General features: G+C 40.9%; 1 protein-coding gene across 4 annotated transcripts in view; it reads right to left on the bottom strand.

Moving 5' to 3' along the window:
* The window catches only part of FTO (FTO alpha-ketoglutarate dependent dioxygenase), a 426,388-nt gene that overhangs the window by 266,100 nt on the left and 138,419 nt on the right, over positions 1-21,869 (bottom strand). For all 4 annotated transcript variants that reach the window (XM_042230687.2, XM_027977360.3, XM_060397832.1 and 1 more), the window contains 1 exon segment: positions 13,957-14,100. In XM_042230687.2, the coding sequence (XP_042086621.1) occupies positions 13,957-14,100 (144 nt within the window).

Genomic DNA, 21,869 nt, shown 5'->3' with positions numbered 1-21,869 from the left:
TGAATATTCAAGCTTGATTTCCTTTAGGATTGACTGGTTTGATCTCCTTGCAGTCCAAGGGACTCTCAAGTGTCTTTGCTAGCATCACAAATCAAAGGCATCAATTATTCAACACTCAGCCTTCTTTATGGTCCAGCTCTCACATCCATACATGACTACTGGAAAAACTTTAGCTTTGACCATGTTCACCTTTGCCGGCAAAGTGATGTCTCTGCTTTTTAATACACTGTCTAGGTTTGATAACTTTCCTTCCAAGGAGCAAGCGTCTTTTAATTTCATGGCTGCAGTCACCATCTGCAGTGATTTTGGAGTCCAAGAAAATAAAGAGTGTTGCTGTTTCCATTGTGTCCCACCTATTTGCCATGAAGTGATGGGACCGGATGCCATGATCTCAGTTTTCTGAATGCTGAGTTTTAAGCCAGTTTTTTCACTCTCCTCTTTCACCTTCATCAAGAAGCTCTTAAGTTCCACTTCGCTCTCTGCCATTAGAGTGGCATCATCTGCATATCTGAGATTGTTATTTCTCCCAGCAATCTTGATTCCAGTTTGCAATTCATTCAGCCCGGCATTTCATATGATGTACTCTGCATATAAGTTAAATAAGGAAGGTGACAATATACAGGCTTGATGCACTCATTTCTCAATTTTGAACCAGTCAAGTGTTCCACATCCAGTTCCAATTGTTGCTTCTTGACTTACATACAGGATTCTCAGGAGACAGGTAAGGTGGTCTGGTATTCCCAAACATATCTAATATATTAATTTTCTAAACATTATATCTAATATGATATTAATATCATATTAAAATTATATCTAATACCATATAATCTGATATTAATTTTCCCATACTTAGAAAACATTTTCTCAGGTATAGGGAAAAAATGCTAGAAGGAATCACATCAAATAGTCATGAATGTTTCTATCTCTGTGTGGTCATATTATATGATGTATTTTTGTTATCCAATTTACACTTTCTTATAGTTTACAAATTCTTTATAGTGTGCATCAATTCTAATATTTCATTTTTAGCATCTCTGAATTTAGAGCACATCTTAAAATTGATAGTTTGTTTTGGGGGAGTTTATCTATATATTTAAATTTGGCGGGGTGGGTCTTCACCACTGCACACAGGCTTTCTCTAGTTGCAGTGCATGGGCTACTCACTGCGATGGCTTCTCTGCTGCAGAGCACGGACTCTGGGGTGCAGAGTTAAGTAGCTTCAGCTCATGGATTTAACAGTTGTGGCTCACGGGCTCTAGAGCGCAGGCTTTGCAGTTGTGGCACAGGGGCTTAGGTGCCCTGCAGAATGTGGGATTTTCCTGGACCAGGGATGGAACCCATGTCCCCTGCACTGAAAGGTGGATCCTTAACCACGGAACCTCCAGAGAAGTCCTTCACAGCATCTTTGACTGGACAGCATACATTATTACTTTTGTACTTAACAATAGAAAATAAAACAGGAAGTATGACGATTTTTTTTAATGCAAAAGGGAAGGCTGAATGAAGAGGTCCTCAGAAAAGAGATATTCATTCCCCAAACAGAAATGAAAGAACACTGCAATCAGTAAGAGCAATAAGAGCTTTGGTCCATTTTATACATCTTTTGCAGTATAATTTTCCAGGGGACTGAAACCTCTTTCATAGAAACAGGTACAGAGGTGAAGATGACCTCAGGGCACACACCTTTCTCCTTCTTTGTTTTCTGAGATTAACTCTCATGGAATGCTTAGTTTATTGTTGGGCTGAGAAGAGAATACATTCTTGAGGTTAATCATTCATTCTTGATTTCTAAATCAGCAAAAGGAACTTTAATCCCACTTTAGGAAGGGCTGCCTTTTCTCATCCTGGTAGCAACTCTTCCCATGAGACAGAAGGGCAGAGGGGATCATGAGAATGGAGAGATGAGAAGGTTAGGTTAACCGAAAACTTGAATGAAGTCTCTTTTCTTCCCACTTTGAATATACAAAGCCACTGCTCCAGTGAACTCCAGGCCCCAGAACTTCCAAGTAAAGCGAATGAATGAAACTGAAGTAAGCCACTTAAACTTTTCAGTTCTGTTCCTTAAAATACCTTTTGACTACTTTCTTTAGTCACTCCTATTTCAATATCTGATTTTCCATTGGCAATTGAAGATAGTTTTTTTTTTTTAAAAAAAAAAAGCAAAAGTGTTAGTTGCTCAGTCATGTTCAACTCTGTGACTCCAAGGACTACAGCCTACCAGGCTCTTCTGTCCATGTAATTCTCCAGGCATGAATACTGGAGTGTGTTGCCATTCCCTTCTCAAGGGCATCTTCCTGACCCAGGGATTGAACCCTGGTCTCCTGCACTGCAGGCAGATTCTTTACCATCTGAGCCCCCACAGAAACTCAAGATAAGGTTTCTGGCTAATACTTAGGGAGGAAATAAGGCTGTTCTCTCCAGATACTTGGCAAGTTCCTATCCTGTACAAGGCACTAAGTGCTGTGTACAGTACAAAAATATATTTAATAGTGGCTCTGAAAAACCTTAGCTCCCATAGGTAAGACTTCTATATCAATTGCTACAGTCTGGAGAGGAAAGAGAGTTATGGCAATCACACTGAATAGCTGGTGTCACTGTCATTGTGGCTATTAAATTTTTTTAATGTCAACCCTAAACAGGTGAGTTATATGTGTACCTAGAATGAAGGAGAAAATATAACAAGGTGGAGGGAACAATACGAAAATGTAAGGGGAAAGAGTTATGCCAGGATCGGTTTTAGGACAAAGTCACTATAATAAGTGACAATAATTTGTAACTTTTTAAAATTTGTAGGAAATTTCCTGGCACTTTTGATGCCATGGCTAGAAATCATTAGAGAACTAAGATCCCGAAAGCCTCGAACTGTGTCCAAAAAACAAAAGTTGAAATGTTTATTGGGCCTAGAAGAATTATCCCACAGAGACAGTTTAATGGGGGTATAGTACCACCACGACAGTGGCGGTGGCTTAGTCGCCAAATCATGTCCAACTCTTGCAACCCCAGGGACTGTAGCCTGCCAGGCTCCTCTGTCCATGGGATTCTCTAGGCAAGAATACTCGAGAGGGTTGCCATTTCCTTCTCCAGGACATTTTCCCCACCCAGGGATCGAACTTGCGTCTCCTTCATCTCCTGCATTGCAGGCGGATTCTTTACCACTGAGCCACCAAGGAAGCCCAATGAGGACATAATCTGCTTGAAATCTGCTGCAGGAACTGACTGATTCAAGAAAGGCAGATTCATTCCTGGTCTAGTCCTGAGCTCAGTCAACAAAAATCAACTAAATAAATACATTTTTTTTAAGGTTTCATCCATGGTCATTCTCCCACTGTTTTTACAGAAGGAGCAAAAAGCACACACAGTATATGCAATCAAATTAAAAGCCTGAAAAATTCCTCCCCATAGCCTACACTTTTATGAATTATGCTGTAGAGATAACACAATAGCCAAAGAGGGCACAGTAAGACTGCCAGGCAGGGACTTCCCTGGTGGTCCAGTAGTTAAGAATGCACCTTCCAATGCAGGGGACTCCATTCAATCCCTGGCTAGGGAACTAAGATCTCACATGTTGTGGGGCAACGAAGCCCAAGCTCCACAACCAGAGAGCCAACACTGCAGTGAAGAGCCAGCAAGGCAAAGAAAGATCCCACAAAAGCAAATAAATAAGTATTAAAAAAGAGACAGAGAGAGAGACTGCCACTCAATGGGGAACAGTCCACCTACCCAATCCGTATGGAGAAATATCTCAATACCGCATGACTGATTGAATGAACCGTAAGAGATTAAAAGGTCTTCATAATTCATAGTAATATATTCATCCTCAGCTTTAAAAAAAAACACATAGGCACTTTTTTTTACCTTTGATGGTGTTCTTATTAAAAAAAAAATGTGAAAGAGAATGTATAGATTGATCCAGACACTGTGTCATTTGGAAAATTCTATGATGCCATATCGTTATCTGGATTAGTTATGAGGAAGTAAAGCATGGGTCACTGAAGGAATCGACTGTCATGGAAGATTCTAAAAGCTGTCTCTAGAGATCCCAGAATATAAGATGAATGGCCATCTGTTTTGGCAGGGGTCTTCAAAACCTTTTCCAGCCAGGAGCTTTTAAGGATAGAATAAATATTTCCTTTTGCCCATACTGCCATGAATGAAGAGGAATTTCACTCATTGATTCAATATTTATTAAAGCACCTACCATGTTCAAAGTACTATGGTAGGTCCTAGAGAGGGTACACATTTTGGGGAATCTAAAATATAGTAGTCAGAAGGCATTTTTAGAAAATTCCAGAAAAAGAACGAAGACACAGGACCTGAGTGACAACGGAATTCTCCTAGGAGTGCAATGAGAAGCAATCTCAGTATAAGAGTGTCAGATGGGTTTGAAGAAGGCAGTGTTTATCAAAACATTAAATAAGTAGTATGATACAACATCTATTAGCAGCCAGCACCATAGCATGATTCTCCAGGCAGTAAAAGCAGAGAAAGGCGGGGATGAACTCCAGGGGGAGAGGGAGAACTGACCAGCAAGAAAGCCACAGCTCAAACACAAAACCACCTAAATAATGGAGCACGATCCTGAGCTTTTGATGAGGTCTGAAACTTGATCTGACATTTGCAACATGTTCTTTCAACTGATGTAAGTTTAGTGATTACAGTGGATGGGATCTTCTATGTATGAGTCCAGTCACCCCATTTGGTTCTACAATTAATAACACACACATAAGCACTGTTAATACACACTGTACACTGTCAGTATACAGAGAAAGCACGGTCCTCTTATCAAGATTACAGATGAGCCTGTAAACATACAGTTCAAAAATATGAAGGCAATGATATGGCTGAAATACCAGAAGTCAAGAGAGAGCATCTATGTCTTGGTATAAAGTTGATCAATTAAGAGAAAAAAAAAAACCCTTAAAAATAAACATAAACTGACAAAAGTTTTTCTTCATGAAAGACTGATAGGCCTTAAAGTTGTTAAATGAAAAAATTGAAGTATTAAGGATATTTTAACAGTTAAGCAGGAAAGAATCGCCTAAAGACTAAAATGTGAATACAGTGAAAAGTACTTACATCTAAGAAATGGAACTTGGGGGTAGGTGGCAAAGAGTTTTTCCCTTTTCATTCTGGATCAACCTCCACTGTTTAAATTTTTACTTCCTAGTACATATATTACTTTTATTATAATACCAACAATAATATGGATGAGGTACTGACATGAAAAAATCTCCAAGGCATATTATTAAGTTAAAAAAACTAAGTAGTATATACACACACACACATATACACATATGTACATACTAACACACAATAAGTCCCCTACATACAAATGAGTTCTGTTCTGAAAGTACAATCTTAAGGCCAAGTAGTTTGTAAGTCCAACAAAGCCTAGGTACTCAACTAACACAAGACTGTACTGTCCCATTTGTGTTTTTTAAAAAAGCAGCTGTAACATAAATATATCTACATGACTATTAATGTTAATGCTTATAAAAGGAAGAGACAGAAGATAAGAGTACTTCCACATTTTATTCTACGCACTTCCATATTATCTGAATCCTTAACAGTGAGAATATATGTGTATTCATCTATTAGTTGGTCAACTAATATTCTTTTTTCCCACATTTTTAAAGAAAAAGATTCCACAACGATATAATTAGTAGAGCTAGCACAGTTCCACAGAAGAAAGAATAGGTTTGGTCTCAGAAAAATCTGGACTTAAACATAAGCTTCACTAAATATGTCACCTTGAGCAAGTGATTTTACCTCTCTGAGCCTCAATTTCCTTTTTAAAAAGGGGTTTTATGGAGCTTTACGGAGATACAATTCACATACCTGCTTCCTGGTGCTGGTGGCTCAGGCGGTAAAGAATCCGCCTGCAGTGCAGGAGACCTGGGTTCGATCCCTGGGTCGAGAAGATCGCCTGGAGCAGAAAATGGCAACCCACACCAGTATCCTTGCCTGGAGAATCCCATGGACAGAGGAGCCTGGCGGGCTACAGTCTATGGGGTCACAAAGAGTCAGACACGACTGAGCAACTAATATTTTCACTTTATGGAGCTTTACGGAGACACAATTCACATATCAAATAGTTCACTCATTGAAAATATACAACTCACTGCATTTTAGTGCATTCACAGAATTGTACAGGCATCACCAAAAACTAATTTGAGAGTATTTTCATACTCCTAAAAGAAACCATATACTGCCCACTAGCAGTCCATCCCCATCAATTTTCTTTTTCTGGGGGAAAAAAAAAAAAGGTGACTAGAAGGGGACGATTACACACCTCACAGGTTTGTTATGAGAAATAAATAAAATGTATCAAAACCTCCAGCTCAGTGCCTGGCCCTCAGGAGGTACTCATCACACACACTTCAAGTAACGTTCACAACAGAAATACTACAGAAATAAACAAAAAGACTAGATATGATAAGAAAGTGGCAGATCCTTCCAAGGACCTAGGAATACACTCAGGTTCCTACCCTCAGAGCCTATGACACCAGCCTTGTCCTCGCTCCAGTTTGTCCGAACACCAAAAAACTTGGTGTGTAAAGTATGTGTTAGCTGCTGAGTCGTGCCCAACTCTTTGCTATCCCATAGACTGCAACCCGCCAGGCTCCTCTGTCCATGGGATTTCTCAGGCAAGAATACTAGAGTAGGCCGCCATTTCCTTCTCCAGGGGATCTTCCCTCCCCAGGGATCAAATCTGGGTCTCCTGCATTGCAGCAGATTCCTTACCATCTGAGCCACCAGGGATATCAAGTCAGAAACCCCAAGTTTGAAAATGTCAGCATTTAGGGGCATATTTTAGAGCAAAAAGTTTCAGGAGAGACACATCCTCAATCCTGAAAAAAAAAAAAAAAAAGTGAATAGCAAGAAGCAGATACTGCGGTTGCTGAGCAGGGAAGGAGAACACGCCAAGTTCACACTGGACAAGCAGCTGAAACTATCCTGTCACGTTTCTACTTTTCAGAGTGAAAATAAACATGACAGGTGCTCATTTGGCTGTTCAAGCGCTTTCCACTTAAATGGCAATTCCTCAAGCTTACGACTGCAGCCTGAAGTTATAATTTACTACTGTTTCTGTATTATTCCCTTGCCTCGGCAGAAAGCAGAATGTAGCACCTACATTTCAAGACCCATGAGAGGTAATAAAGTATAATTATTTAGAATTTATGATTAAGCCATATATTAGAGGTCTTTTTTACTTCAGCTGGTCAGTCAGAGGTTGGAGGAGGGAGGGAAAGGGGTCAGAGGAAAAAATAACACAAGCCTTTTCCTTTGAACAAAAGGTCTAAGACAGGGCAGGACTGACGGACACCTGGAGGATTTACAAAGCTATCATGGTCTCCACATGAAGCCCCAGAAGAGCCTCAGTCAAGAGACTTTTAAACTCCTAGAGGCCCCTGCTCTTCCTGCTCACAGAGCTACAAACTCCAGCTCTACTGCTCGTGTTGACTCCCGAAATAGACGCATGGCACATTTTCAGGTTACACCACATCAAACGTTCACAGTGCACCGGGTCTTGCTGTTCTAAGCCGTAGATATTTCAGAGAAGGTGAACCTCATCAAGGAGAAAACCACAGGTCAGGCTCTATAAGTAAATCCGACCCCCACTGAGGCAAGACTGCGGTTGCCACAGAGCTCTGATACAACAATGGCCAGATGGCAACTTTTCCCAGCCCCAAGAATCAATCGGGGCGATTTCCCTTGCTTGTAGTTCCTCTATGTGGCTACAGAAATATATGCATGGAACGATTAGGTGCAAAGCCGACCAAGCTCAGGGCACAGAGTGGGGTAAGAACCCAGCACTCAGCACTCTTCTGTCGCCCTCCCCATCACTGGTTTTCCAATACACCATGACCCAGGTCCCAATCTCCATAATGAGTCCCCATGTTCAAGTTGTATTTCAGAAAGCGCTTTCCACAAACTTTCTCTTTTTAAAAAATGTTTTAAATTTCTTTTAATTTTTTTTTGTTGTTGTTGTTGCCCCATAGCATGTGACAGCTTAGTTCCCCAACCAGGGATTGACTTGAATCCACGTCCCCTGCATTGGAAACTCAGTCTTAACCACTAGACCACCAGGGAAGTCTCTATACTTCTTTTTAAATTTCTTTTTAATTGGAGAATAACTGCTTTACAATGTTGTATTGGTTTCTGCCATATAACAAAGTGAATCAGCCAAATGCATACATGTGTCCCTCCGTCTTGAGTCTCGCTTCCACCCCTCTAGGCCATCACAGAGCACTGAGCTGACTCTGTGCTAAACAGCAACTTCCCACTAGCTATCTATCTTACACATGGTAGTGCATACATTTCCGGAGAAGGCGATGGCACCCACTCCAGCACTCTTGCCTGGAAAACCCCATGGACGGAGGAGCCTGGTGGGCTGCAGTCCACGGCGTCACGAAGAGTTGGACACGACTGAGCGACTTCACTTTCACTTCTCACTTTCATGCATTGGAGAAGGAAATGGCAACCCACTCCAGTGTTCTTGCCTGGAGAATCCCAGGGACGGAGCCTGGTGGGCTGCCGTCTATGGGGCGCACAGGGTTGGACACTGAAGCGACTTAGCAGCAACAGCAGCAGCAGTGTATACATTTCAGTGCTACTTTCTCAATTCATCGCAGCCTCTCCTTCCCTGTTGTGTCCACAAGTCCACTCTCTGCATCTGTGTCTCTACTCCTGCCCTGCAAATAGGTCCCCTATACTTTTTTATTTGACTTCACAATAACCCTGGGAAGCAAGTGTCATGAAGCACCGGCTTTTCACTGGAGCCAGAGGCTCAGAGCAGTGTTAACAATGCACAGCCCACAGACAACAGGGGAACCTGAGGGAACCTAGTCACCTGACCTTTCTATTATTCCACCCTATACCTAAAAGTCACCTGACCTTTCTATTATTCCACCCTATACCTAAAAGTCACCTGGCCTTTCTATTATTCCACCCTAAACTGTTGGTGAGGGAACGCCAACCCAAAAAGGAGATACTGTGCATTTCAATTTATATTGCTGTTCTCTTTTTTGTTATGCAATTTTTACCTGGCAACTGCAGCTCTGAAATAGCTAATTGGTACAATAACAACATGTGAAAATGAGATGTAGTTGAATGTAAGGAAATAAAAGTAAAGAGAGCAGAAAGAACAGAGTCATGAAGAGTCATATGTGAAAAATAATAATAACAAAGGGGTGAGAGGAGGAGGTTTGTCCAAAACGTTTACCTAGCACTCACCTTTGTCCTGAACCATCCCACCTCTACACTTGGCTCCAGCTTAATGAACATGATTTGGATGATGTCCCTTGAACTGTATAATCGGTTCCACACAAAAAACAAACCTACAGTTTGTCTCTAAGCCCCTTTTAAGTCCCTAACTCCCTGGTTGCCTTCAGTCTATGGAAAACATCTGTGGCAAAGTAAATCATCCCATTCTGAGAAAGACCAGAGTGTACTTTTTTTTTTCCTCTTCTCTAAGTGTGTTTTGAAGTCCTGGATGGAAAAATTAGTGAAAATTGTAAATCTGCTTGCAAATCTGGTCATGTCTAACTCTGAGATTAGGGCAAAGATTCCAATCTAAAAGTAAAACCGTGACAACCCCAGTTAAGCGTGTCCTCAGGCACTGCCAGCAGGGCCTTCACTCAGCTCCACAGGCCATGGATTTATTACAGGCACCCGACAAGCTCCCCATCAGACACCCCTGGAGGACTGACTTGAGACAGCAGGGTTCGGTCGGCACTTCCTCTGCAGACCAATATATTATTATAAATTGAGCTAAACTGTTTCCTTTTCAAAAGTGCTATGAAGTTCAGATTTCAGGTATCAGCACAGGGCAGGGATCCCGGGACAGGGTTCTTTAGAGTCCTTGGCTTTTAAAAAGTAAAGAGGAAAGGAGCTTTCGACCATGGTTGCTTTTATTTTTGTTTTGTTTAGCCTAAAAGAAGATGCGGGACAAGTCATTTTAGAAATCGAATATGACATTTTAATAAGAAAACAGATTCCAAGCACAAACTTGAGGTGCAGTGTGCTATGCTTGGCCTAGTTCACTAAGTTATCAGTTATTTCACCTTTATCTGAAGGCAGGAGTTTGGAAATCAGAACTAGATGTTATGTCGCAGATATCAGCTACTATAAAATGATAACTACTCTTCCTTTATCACCTACAACAGCTAAGTGGAAGCAATGTATATTCTAAAAATGTATATTCATTATAATATGTAAGTTAAAAGGACAATGCAATTATTTAATATTTTCATTTTTAATGTAATTTCTGAGCCAAGAAAAACATAACTTTAAAAAGAAATGGAGGGCTTCTTTGGTAGTCTAGCAGTTAAGAGTTCCCCTTGCAATGCAGGGGACACTGGTTCAATCTCTGATCTGGGAAGATCTCACATGCTTCGGAGCAACTAAGCCCATGGGCTACAACTACTGAGTCCATGCTTTAGAGCCTGGGAGCCCCAACTACTGAAGCTCATGCGCCCTAGAGCCGGGGCTCTCCAACAAGAGAAGCCACCGTGAGAAGCCCACGGACTGCAAGGAAGAGTAGCCCCTGCTCGCCACAACTACAGAAAGCCCGCAGGGAGCAACAAGCCAAAAACAAATAAATGAATAAATAATTTTTAAAAAATGAACTGGAAAAGAAAGAAGCAAACAGACCACCATCATCACCTTCTTTTCTGCCCTTCTGAACAACTGAGTCTTAAGCCTTCAGGTAAGGCAGAGGCATCACACTGAGGAAGGCAGAGAAGCCCAGAGCAGGGGTCAGTGCTGGACAGGGGTGCAGAGGGCCTCCAGGTGCGGGGTCCGGACGGCCTGACACAGGTATCAGAGCACAGGTGGGCTAAGGTGACAAGTTTCAATCCATGATTCTTTCCCACTGTGTAACCATGGCTAAGTCACTACATTGATCTAATCTGATCTTCTTCTTTCTCAACAGAGCTGGTATCTACTTCTCAGGGTTACTGAGAAGATTCACAGAAGGCCTGACTTGTCATTAGTCTACAGTAAACATAGCTGTTATTCACATACTACTGTTATTCCTGGGCTTCCCTGGTGGCTCAGTGGTAAAGAATCCGCCTGAGAAGACAGAAGACACAGGTTCGACCCCTGAGTCAGGAAGAGGCCCTGGAGTAGGAAATGGCAACCCAGTCCATTATTCTTGCCTGGGAAATCCCACAGACAGAGGAGCCTGGCGGGCTACAGTCCATAGGGTCACAGAAGAGTCAGACATGACTTAGTAATGAAGACACCAACAACTGCCATTCCAGGTACATATTTATGTACACGTTGGAAAAAGTCTGAAAAGGAAAGCACCAAAACAGGCATGAACCTGATTTTTATTTTCTTCATTTCACTTTATACTTTTCAGAGTTTCTTTTCTCTACAATGAGCATATACTACTTTTTTCAATCAGAAAACATGAGATGTTACTAAATAAATGGAAAGTAGCTGAACCTTTACAAAGTCATTTACTACTTTCATACATAGAAAGTTAATAAAGCTATTTAAAATAGCACTATTCTGACTCCCATTACTTTTAAAGATGCAAAATATTAACAGAACTCAAACAGAGTACCCAAAAGGAAAGTGATTTACTGGCTGAAATGACAACCTATTTATATTCATGGTAAATATCCACATCTGGGTGGTATATTAAAAAATGAAGTAAGAATCTGTTTTACCTATAAATGATGCTCAACGATGGGGCAAAGACTTGAGGATAGAAACTCAAATCCTGAGACAAGCAGGAGCCGGGCATATGAAGAGATGACCTTACCCCTAAAAGTATTCCCACCTAGAGATCTTCCATGAATTGGGTTCAAACCTAAATGGTCCCTTTGAGAGCAAGAAAAGCACCAAATAAGAAACATGCAACCACATACTGCCCTCTGTTCTGCCTCACACGAACTGAGTGACCTTGGGCAAATTACTTAAAAACAGATTGATACCCTGCACCATCTCCCTAGCAAGGCTGTTTGGAGACTGATGGGACGGCTTATGTGAAACTGATCTGTAAACTGGAAAGCAACAAGCAAACAGAAGGCAAGAGAGTTGGAGCTTACTTAGATCAGAGGATGAGATGGTTAGACAGCATCACCAACTCAATGGACATGAATCTGAGCAAACTCCAGGAGATAGTGGAGGAGAGGAGCCTGGCAGGCTACAGTCCCTGGGGTCGCAGAGAGTTGGACACGACCTAATGACCGAACGAGAACAACAAAAGGACAGGGGGCAACAGATGCAGGACTCCGCCATGAGAAGGATGTAAGAACTCACTACTGAATCGCACGGTGAGAAAGTAATTCCCTGCATCGTGATCTTCCAATCTTCCCGCTGACGAAAAGGAGAAAGCCCAAAATTGGTACCATGATTGGGTTAACACCTCTCCCTAATAGTCACTGAAGACAGGACAGGCCTGAGTCTCAGGGTCTTCAGCAAACAAAAGCACCAGATACTAAGACGACTTTACTTTCACTCTGTACGATTCTTCTAATTATGTCAAGTGATACTGGTTTTTCCATTTCAGATATAAAATCACCTAAAATAAACTCATTTCCGTTTAGGAAAATAAAAGAGTTTATCTAGAGAGAAATATTACATAAGTAATAATGTGCTGAAGAAGACTCTTGAGAGTCCCATGGACTGCAAGGAGATCAAATCAGTCAATCCTAACAGAAATCAACCCTGACTGATGCTAAAGCTGAAGCTTTAATACTTTGGCCCCCTGATGGGAACAGCCAACTCACTGGAAAAGACTCTGATGCTGGGAAAGATTGAAGGCAAAAGGAGAAGGGGATGACAGAGGATGAGATGGTTAGATAGCATCACCAGCTCAATGGACATGAATCTGTTCAGATTTGTTCAAACTCCGGGAAACAGTAAAGGACAGGGAAGCCTGGCATGCTGCAGTCCATGGGGTCTCAAAGAGTCAGACTAGACTTACCAACTAAACAACAACAACAATAATAGTATGGGTAACAGAGGAATATGGCAAGAAACTTGAAGCTAGTGTGCGAATGAATGAAATCTGGAAAACATTTAGTGAGGTCATGACTGAATGGCTACCCCAAACTCATAATTCCTAGAAAGCAAGGACCAAGTGTTATCCATTTCCAGTATCTCCTACAGAAACTTATGAAGCACATAGAGGACCCTCTTCAGACACTCTATTATTGGGAGATAATTCTTACTATAAATACTGGGTTTGAGCCTTAATGTTCCTGGCTCTAAAACCAAACACATGAGTAGATTCCCCTAGGCAGGAAAGAGTGAGATTAACCCCAAAATAATTAGGAGTGAGAGCCATGGACAAAATAAACCCTGAGTGGCTCTGTAAGGAAAAAAGGATGTTGTTTGCATGCTGTGCCTCAGAAAGCAAACAGAAAGTCTAAAAATAAACAAACAAACAAAAAAACTTAAGAGCTAAGAAACAAAAAGTGAAGCTCCCCAAACTTCGTAGCTTCAGTGAGGCTGACCATGGCTGAAATACTGTTTCCCAAAGAACTAGATGAGGCAAATGAGGGGAACTCAGTGGGAGGGAGTAGGGGGGCAGGGAGCAGAGGAAGAGGCTGTGTTGTCAGGTCAGCTGTTCTGGAGAGGAAACTAAATTCAAAACTGGAAAAAACTTTCACTAAAAACCTACAGAGACAGGGACATATTTTTTAAAACTTCACATTAATAAGGTGATTGAGATGATTTAGTAGCTCTGATGAAAAAAATCTTGAAAACTGCTTAGTACTTTGGGGAACGCCATCAACACTTAGAATGAAAAGAAAAGCAACTTTTAAAATTAGCAACATCTTAAAAAGAAAAAAAAAAACAAGTTACATGCAGAAGCTTCATTATCATATGAAAAACTTACAAAGTTTACTTCAAAAGACATATGCAAAATATGTACCCAATAATCTAAAACTTAAGACACTAGAGCATCAGGTATAGCTTTGATCCTCGCATTACCAAGCATAAAATAGCAGTCTCCTTGGTGAAGGGGTATCGCCAACCCAGGTGTCTCTATGTCCCACGAGATCTTAAAACCAACGTGCCAAATATCAGGATCTCTGCCTTCAAGCTGAGGGTCATCCTCACTTTCCTCTTCAGGGCCTGTCAAAAGAGAAGACAGTTGTCAGGAATGTTTCATCTAAAGTTCTGAGTTTCATAGTTACCTTAAGAATAACTGAAGTTTTAATAAAATATGGATAAGTGAACTATACATTCTATTTGCATCATTTAAAAAAAAACACATTCTTTAAAATATTTTAACATGTCATTTATGTTTTTGATAAAAAGAACCTGAAAGTGGCAAGGAAATAACCACAGATATCAAAGAAAGTTAAAGATGATCATTTTGTTCAGTTTCATGTAACTACATCAGAAAATCTGCACAGGTTTTTAGGAAAACTTGAATGGCCAAAACTGACCCCAGAAGAGGCAGAACAGCTTAAAAAGCCACAGACCGTATAGAAGTTGTGAAAGAGCACAGGACTAAAGAGTTGCAAAGGAAAATTCTATCAAACAGTTGAGAAGCGTGTAACTTCAATAAATTATAAATTGTTCAAGAACATAAAAGAAGTGTCCAGATTCTTTTCATAAAGACAAGAATATGTATCAAATCCAATACACACACACACACACACACCAGTCTCACATCCAAAACCAATGCATAATTTCTAAATATATTAATAGTATAGACAGTCCCCAACTTAACTATGGCTCAACTTAATGATTTTTCAACTTTACCATGGTGTGAACAATAAGCATTGAGTTGCAACCATACTTCGATGCTGAATTTTGGTCCCATTGGGGGCTAGCAGTATGCAGAAAAGTACTGTTGTGATGCTAGGCGGCGGCCACTCCAAGTCAGCCTCGTGATCAGGAGGGTGGAGAACCAATACACTGGTAACTACTCAGTATGCATACAAACCATTCTAATTTCCACTTTCAGTATAATATCCAGTAAATTACATGAGATACTCAGCACTTTATTACAATATACTTTGTGTTAGGTGATTCTACTCAACTGCAGACTAATGTAGGTGTTCCAAGCAGGTTTAAGGCAGGCTAAGGTAAACAATGATGTTCAGTTGGTTATGTGTATTAAATGCAGTTTTGACTTATGCTATTTTCAACTTAAAATGGGTTTATTGTGAGATAATCCCACTGAAAGTTGAGGAAGATCGATATAAGGAAAAAGAATCAAAATCCAGCAGCATTTTAAAAGAATAACATGACGAAGTAGAACTTACTCCAGGAGTACAAGGATAGTTCAGTATGCAGAAGTCTACTGCTGGGAGAAATATTAACAACCTCAGATATACAGATGATACCACGCCGATGACAGAAAGCGAAGAGGAACTAAAGAGCCTCCTGAGGGTCAAAGAGGAGGGCCTCCTGAGGGTCAAAGAGGAGAATGAAAAAGTTGGCTTAAAACTCAACATTCAAAAAACTAAGGTCAAGCATCTGGTCCCATTCCTTTACAGCAAACAGAAGGTAAAAAGTAGAAGCAGTGACAGATTTTATTTTCTTGGGCTCCAAAATCACTGCGGACGTGACTGCAACCATGAAATTAAAGACACTTCCTCCTTGGAACAAAAACTATGACAAACACAGACAACATTTTACAAAGCAGAGACATCACTTTGCTGAAAAAGGTCCACCTAGTCAAAGTTATGGTTTTTCCAACAGTCATGTACAGATATGAGAGTTGGACGCTAGAGAAGCTGAGCACTGAAGAACTGATGCTTTTGAACAGTGGTGCTGGAGAAAGCTCTTGAGAGTCCCTTGTACAGCAGGGAGATCAAACCAGTTAATCCTAAAAGAAATCAACGCTGAATATTCATTGGAAGGGTTGATGCTAAAGTTGAAATCCAATACTCTGGCCACCTGATGGGAAGAGCCAACACACTGGGAAAGACCCTGAAGCTGGGAAAGATTGAAGGCAAAAGGAGAAGAGGGTGGCAGAGGATGAGATGGTTAGACAGCATCACTGACTCAGTGGACATGAGTTTGAGCAAACTCCAGAAGATACTGAAGGACAGGGAAGCCTGGCGTGCTGCAGTCCACAGGGTTGCAGAGTTGAACACGACTTAGTGACTGAGCAACAACAACAATACTTAAAATTCATCATATTCACAGATGAAAACAAACAAAAAATACATGAGTCACCAGATACACAAAAATAATTGGTAAAAGACATCCTCTCATGATACAAACCTCAATAAGAGCAATAGGTGACTAGTTCTTAACATGATACAATATAGATTTATCTCAAAGCCAACATATTTTAATAGGAAAACATCAGAAACTTAATAGAAAAAGTTAAGACAGTGTCCTTTATCACCATAATGACTCACTTAAACAAATGCAAAGACATATTATGTTCTTGAGAAATAAGGTGAGACATTATGGAAATGCCAGTTCTCCCTAAGTCATCCATAAATTTGACACAAACACAATAAAAATACCAACAGGATTGATTTTTAGTTCACTGGGTTTGGTCCCTAGACAAGCTGACTCTATAATTAACACAGAAATATACACAAGCAAGCTTGGCCAGGGAATTTTTTTTAACCGTATAAAGAACTTCTACACATCAGAAAGATAAATATCAATAATCAAATAGAAAAATAGGCAAAAGTTATAAAGACAGAAGACATAAAATGGAGTTTGTAAACATATAAAAAGATGTTCAAACACACAAAACAAAGCCATTATAGATATTTTTCACCCATTAGATCAGAAAAAAATAAGCACTTTAATAAAATATAATGTTAGTAAGAGTGGAACAGAATGGCACATTCATATTCTCTGTGGAAGATTATCTGCAATACCTATCATAATTACAAACGTATAAAACCTTTGAACTTGTAGGAATTCCATAATACCACTTTTAGAAATGTATACTACAATTCCTACTTGCAGTGGTTGCAAATTGAGGGAGGCTATTTACTAGAGCAGTGTTTATAAAAGCAAAAGATCAGAATAACTTCAACATCCATTTATAAATTTCTGGTTTAATAAAATATGAAATGTTCAGGCAATAAAACACTATATAGCCACTAAAAATAATATGGGCATGCAAGGATAGAAAACTATCTCCTATATTTTTAAGAGAAAGAAAGGAATAGACTATAATTTGTATTAAAAAAATACATACACATATATGTGTTTATGCTGCTACTGCTAAGTCGCTTCAGTCATTTCCGACTCTGCGACCCCATAGACGGCAGCCCACCAGGCTCCGCCACCCTGCTCCAGGCAAGAACACTGGAGTGGGTTGCTATTTCCTTATATGTGCATATATTAATATTTCTGGAAGAAAACTCAAGACTGATTTTTTCTGGAAAGAGAATTACATGCCTGGAAAAAACAGTAGGAGAGACAAGTAAAGGAAGTAGCAGGCACACCCTATGATTCACCTACATTAACTGTCCCACACCTACATAAAAACATGTAAAAGTTCAGCTAAGAAATATTTATTGACCAGTTACAATATATGATGTGCTGATCTGGGCACACGGGGTATATCAGTAAATGAAACAAAGACCTAAGCCCAGTGGAGCTTTACTTCCAGTGGAGTTGTGAATGTTCATCACTGATTACTAGAAATGGAACATTTTAAATTCCACTAGACTTTAATTCCACTAGACTTCCCTAGTGGCTCAGAGGGTAAAGCATCTGCCTACAATGTCGGAGACCCGGGTTCAATCTCTGGGTTGGGAAGATCTCCTAGAGAAGGAAATGGCAACCCACTCCAGTATCCTTGCCTGGAAAATCCCATAGACGGAGGAGCCTAGTAGGCTACAGTCCATGAGGTCTCAGAGTCGGACACGATTGAGCGACTTCACTTCACTAGACTTTAATCCACTAGACTCTGGTCTTCAAATGCAGGGTCCATTTTTCTGTTTCATCCACATTTAGGACTCCATATTGGAAGGACTGATGCCGAAGCTGAATACTCTGGCCACCTGATGCAAAGAGCCAACTCACTGGAAAAGATCCTGGTGCGGGGAAAGCTTGAAGGCAAAAGGAGAAGGAGGTGACAGAGGATGAGATGGCTAGATAGCATCACCGACTCATTGGCCATGACTTTGAGCTAACTCCAGTAGATACTGAAGGACAGGGAAGCCCGCGTGCTGCCATCCATGGGGTTGCAAAGAATCGGATATGACTCAGCAACTGAGCAACTACAACTGCCATATAAATGACATCCAACGAACATTTGTTCTAAATTGCCGACTTAAACACAATATGTTCTCTCAGTTCACACCATTCATGGTCCTTGGTGTGCAAGATGACAGGAAAAGAAAACGTTAATTATGGCAGGGGGTGGAGGGAATAACAAATGCAAATAAGTCAAATAATGCAATAAAGCATGACACTGCTGAATTAGCACAGATCTCAATATTCAAGAAATCTAGAGGACAGGTTCAATGTGGGTTAGAACAAGTAGAACAAAATTCCTAGAGATGATCAAACTTGAAAGACAAGTATGGTTTAGACTCACAGAGGGCAGAATACAAAAGATGTAAGTTTTATGCAATCAAAATGGACAATAAAACACGTTTTATTTAGGCAGCATGATATCCAGCATGTCACATACACAATCCAAAAGTTGCCTGCATCCCAGATGGCACGTATTCACATACAGAGTCCTTAAATAGCTGTGAAAAGAAGAGAGGTGAAAAGCAAAGGAGAAAAGAAAAGACATAAGCATCTGAATGCAGAGTTCCAAAGAACAGCAAGGAGAGATAAGAAAGCCTTCTTTAGCGATCAGTGCAAAGAAATAGAGGAAAAGAACAGAATGGGAAAGACTAGAGATCTCTTCAAGAAAATTAGAGATACTAAGGGAACATTTCATGCAAAGATGGGCTCGATACAGGACAGAAATGGTCTGGACCTAACAGAAGCAGAAGATATTAAGAAGAGGTGGCAAGAATACACAGAAGAACTGTACAAAAAAAGATCTTCACGACCCAGATAATCATGATGGTGTGATTACTCATCTAGAGCCAGACATCCTGGAATGTGAAGTCAAGTGGGCCTTGGAAAGCATCGCTACGAACAAAGCTAGTGGAGGTGATGGAATTCCAGTTAAGCTGTTTCAAATCCTGAAAGATGATGCTGTGAAAGTGCTGCACTCAAGATGCCAGCAAATTTAGAAAACTCAGCAGTGGCCACAGGACTGGAAAAGGTCAGTTTTCATTCCAATTCCAAAGAAAGGCAAGGCCAAAGAATGCTCAAACTACCGCAAAATTGCACTCATCTCACACGCTAGTAGAGTAATGCTCAAAATTCTCGAAGCCAGGCTTCAGCAATACGTGAGCCGTGAACTTCCTGATGTTCAAGCTGGTTTTAGAAAAGGCAGAGGAACCAGAGATCAAATTGCCAACATCCGATGGATCATGGAAAAAGCAAGGGAGTTCCAGAAAAACATTTATTTCTGCTTTATTGACTATGCCAAGCCTTTGACTGTGTGGATCACAAGAAACTATGGAAAATTCTGAAAGAGATGGGAATACAGACCACCTGACCTGCCTCTTGAGAAATCTGTATGCAGGTCAGGAAGCAGCAGTTAGAACTGGACATGGAACAACAGAGTGGTTCCAAATAGGAAAAGGAGTATGTCAAGGCTGTATATTGTCACCCTGCTTATTTAATTTATATGCAGAGTACATCATGAGAAATGCTGGACTGGAAGAAGCACAAGCTGGAATCAAGACTGCCGGGAGAAATATCAATAACCTCAGATATGCAGATGACACCACCCTTATGGCAGAAAGTGAAGAGGAACTAAAAAGCCTCTTGACGAAAGTGAAACTGGAGAGTGCAAAAGTTGGCCTAAAGCTCAACATCCAGAAAACGAAGATCATGGCATCTGGTCCCATCACTTCATGGGAAATAGATGGGGAAACAGTGGAAACAGTGTCAGACTTTATTTTCTTGGGTTCCAAAATCACTGCAGATGGTGATTGCAGCCATGAAATTAAAAGACTCTTACTCCTTGGAAGAAAAGTTATGACCAACCTAGATAGCATATTCAAAAGCAGAGACATTACTTCGCCGACTAAGGTCCGTCTAGTCAAGGCTATGGTTTTTCCTGTGATCGTGTATGGATGTGAGAGTTGGACTGTGAAGAAGGCTGAGCACCGAAGAATTGATGCTTTTGAACTGTGGTGTTGGAGAAGACTCTTGAGAGTCCCTTGGACTGCAAGGAGATCCAACCAGTCCATTCTGAAGGAGATCAACCCTGGGATTTCTTTGGAAGGCATTGATGCTGAAACTGAAACTCCAGTACTTTGGCCACCTCATGGGAAGAGTTGACTCATTGGAAAAGACTCTGATGCTGGGAGGGATTGGGGGCAGGAGGAGAAGGGGACGACAGAGGATGAGATGGCTGGATGGCATCACTGACTTGATGGACGCGAGTCTGAGTGAACTCTGGGAGTTGGTGATGGACAGGGAGGCCTGGCGTGCTGTGATTCCTGGGGTCGCAAAGAGTCGGACATGACTGAGCAACTGAACTGAACTGAACTGAAATTCTGAACTCTTACACTCTATCTAGTAACTGTAAACCAGCATCAGGGACAGAATGAGAAAGAAAAAAAGGACCTGCCCTTTATAACTATTCATTCCCATTACGTCACACAGGTATGGTGAAAAAAGATACACCAGAAATACAGGTTCAGGTGTCTTCAAAGAAGGAACGCTACTCAAGTTTTTAAGGACACATCCAACTGTGAATATTCTTCAGTTCCCTAAGTTTGAATCTAAAATCTGATACTGCCATAGGAACAGGATGTTACCTTCTGTCCTATCTGTTGTTATTTCTGATATATATTTTCTCAAATACTTTGTAGTTAAGAGTAATTTCTGGCTAGATTCTTTAAAATCACAGAGTTAGAAAGTTCAATGCCATTTTCTAGGTTAATCCAAGAAAATATTTTAAAGAGAATCCTCTGGAACAGGGTTGACAAATACCTTACATATCAGAAGAAAGTGAAAGTCATTCAGTCGTGTCCAACTCTGCAACTCCATGAACTGAATGGTCCATGGAATTCTCCAGGCTAGAATACTGGAGTGGGTAGCTGTTCCTTTCCCCAGGGGATCTTCCCAACCCAGGGATCAAACCCACATCTCCCACATGGCAGGTGGATTCTTTACCGTGTGATCCACCAGGGAAGCCCAAGAATACTGGAGTGGGTAGCCTATCCCTTTCCCAGCCTTTCCCTTCCCTATCTTCCCACCCAGGAATCAAACAAGGGTCTCCTGAGTTGCAGGCAGATTCTTTACCAGCTGAGTTACAAAGGACACAGCGAATTTACTGGCTGTAGCTTTTTTGAGGTCTGGTGGTGAATCACACTAGGCTCAGCAGGGTAGAGTGGTATGATCGGTTACTGAGGTCTGTCACAGCACTAGAATGGGTAGTTAGCAGCACCTGAACTAGCTATGTGCTGTCCATGTCTAATAACATTCACCAACAGGTTCTTGGTGGTGGTGGTGTTCAGTTGCCAAGTCTTGTCCAACTTTTTGCAACCTTATTGGCTGCAGCACACCAGGCTTCCCTGTCCTTTGCTATCTACCAGAGTTTGCTCAAATACATATCCATTGAGTCAGTGATGCTATCTAACCATCTCGTCCTCTGCCACCCTCTTGTCCTTTTGCCTTCAGTCTTTCCCAGCATCAGGGTCTTTTCCAACGAGTCAGCTCTTCTCCTCAGGTGGTCAAAGTATAACAGGAAGTTCTTCATTATATATTATACACAATTATACCTGAAAAGACCAGCACTTCTAAATTAGATCCTATGGACCAGAAAAGACTTCTCAAAGGTATATAGCCTGACTTGCACAACATTTTCTGACTGAATCTAAATT

Source organism: Ovis aries, chromosome 14, assembly GCF_016772045.2.
Source record: "Ovis aries strain OAR_USU_Benz2616 breed Rambouillet chromosome 14, ARS-UI_Ramb_v3.0, whole genome shotgun sequence".
In the NCBI taxonomy this organism is placed as follows: Eukaryota; Metazoa; Chordata; class Mammalia; order Artiodactyla; family Bovidae; genus Ovis; species Ovis aries.
This window is presented reverse-complemented; position numbering and strand designations above follow the sequence as displayed.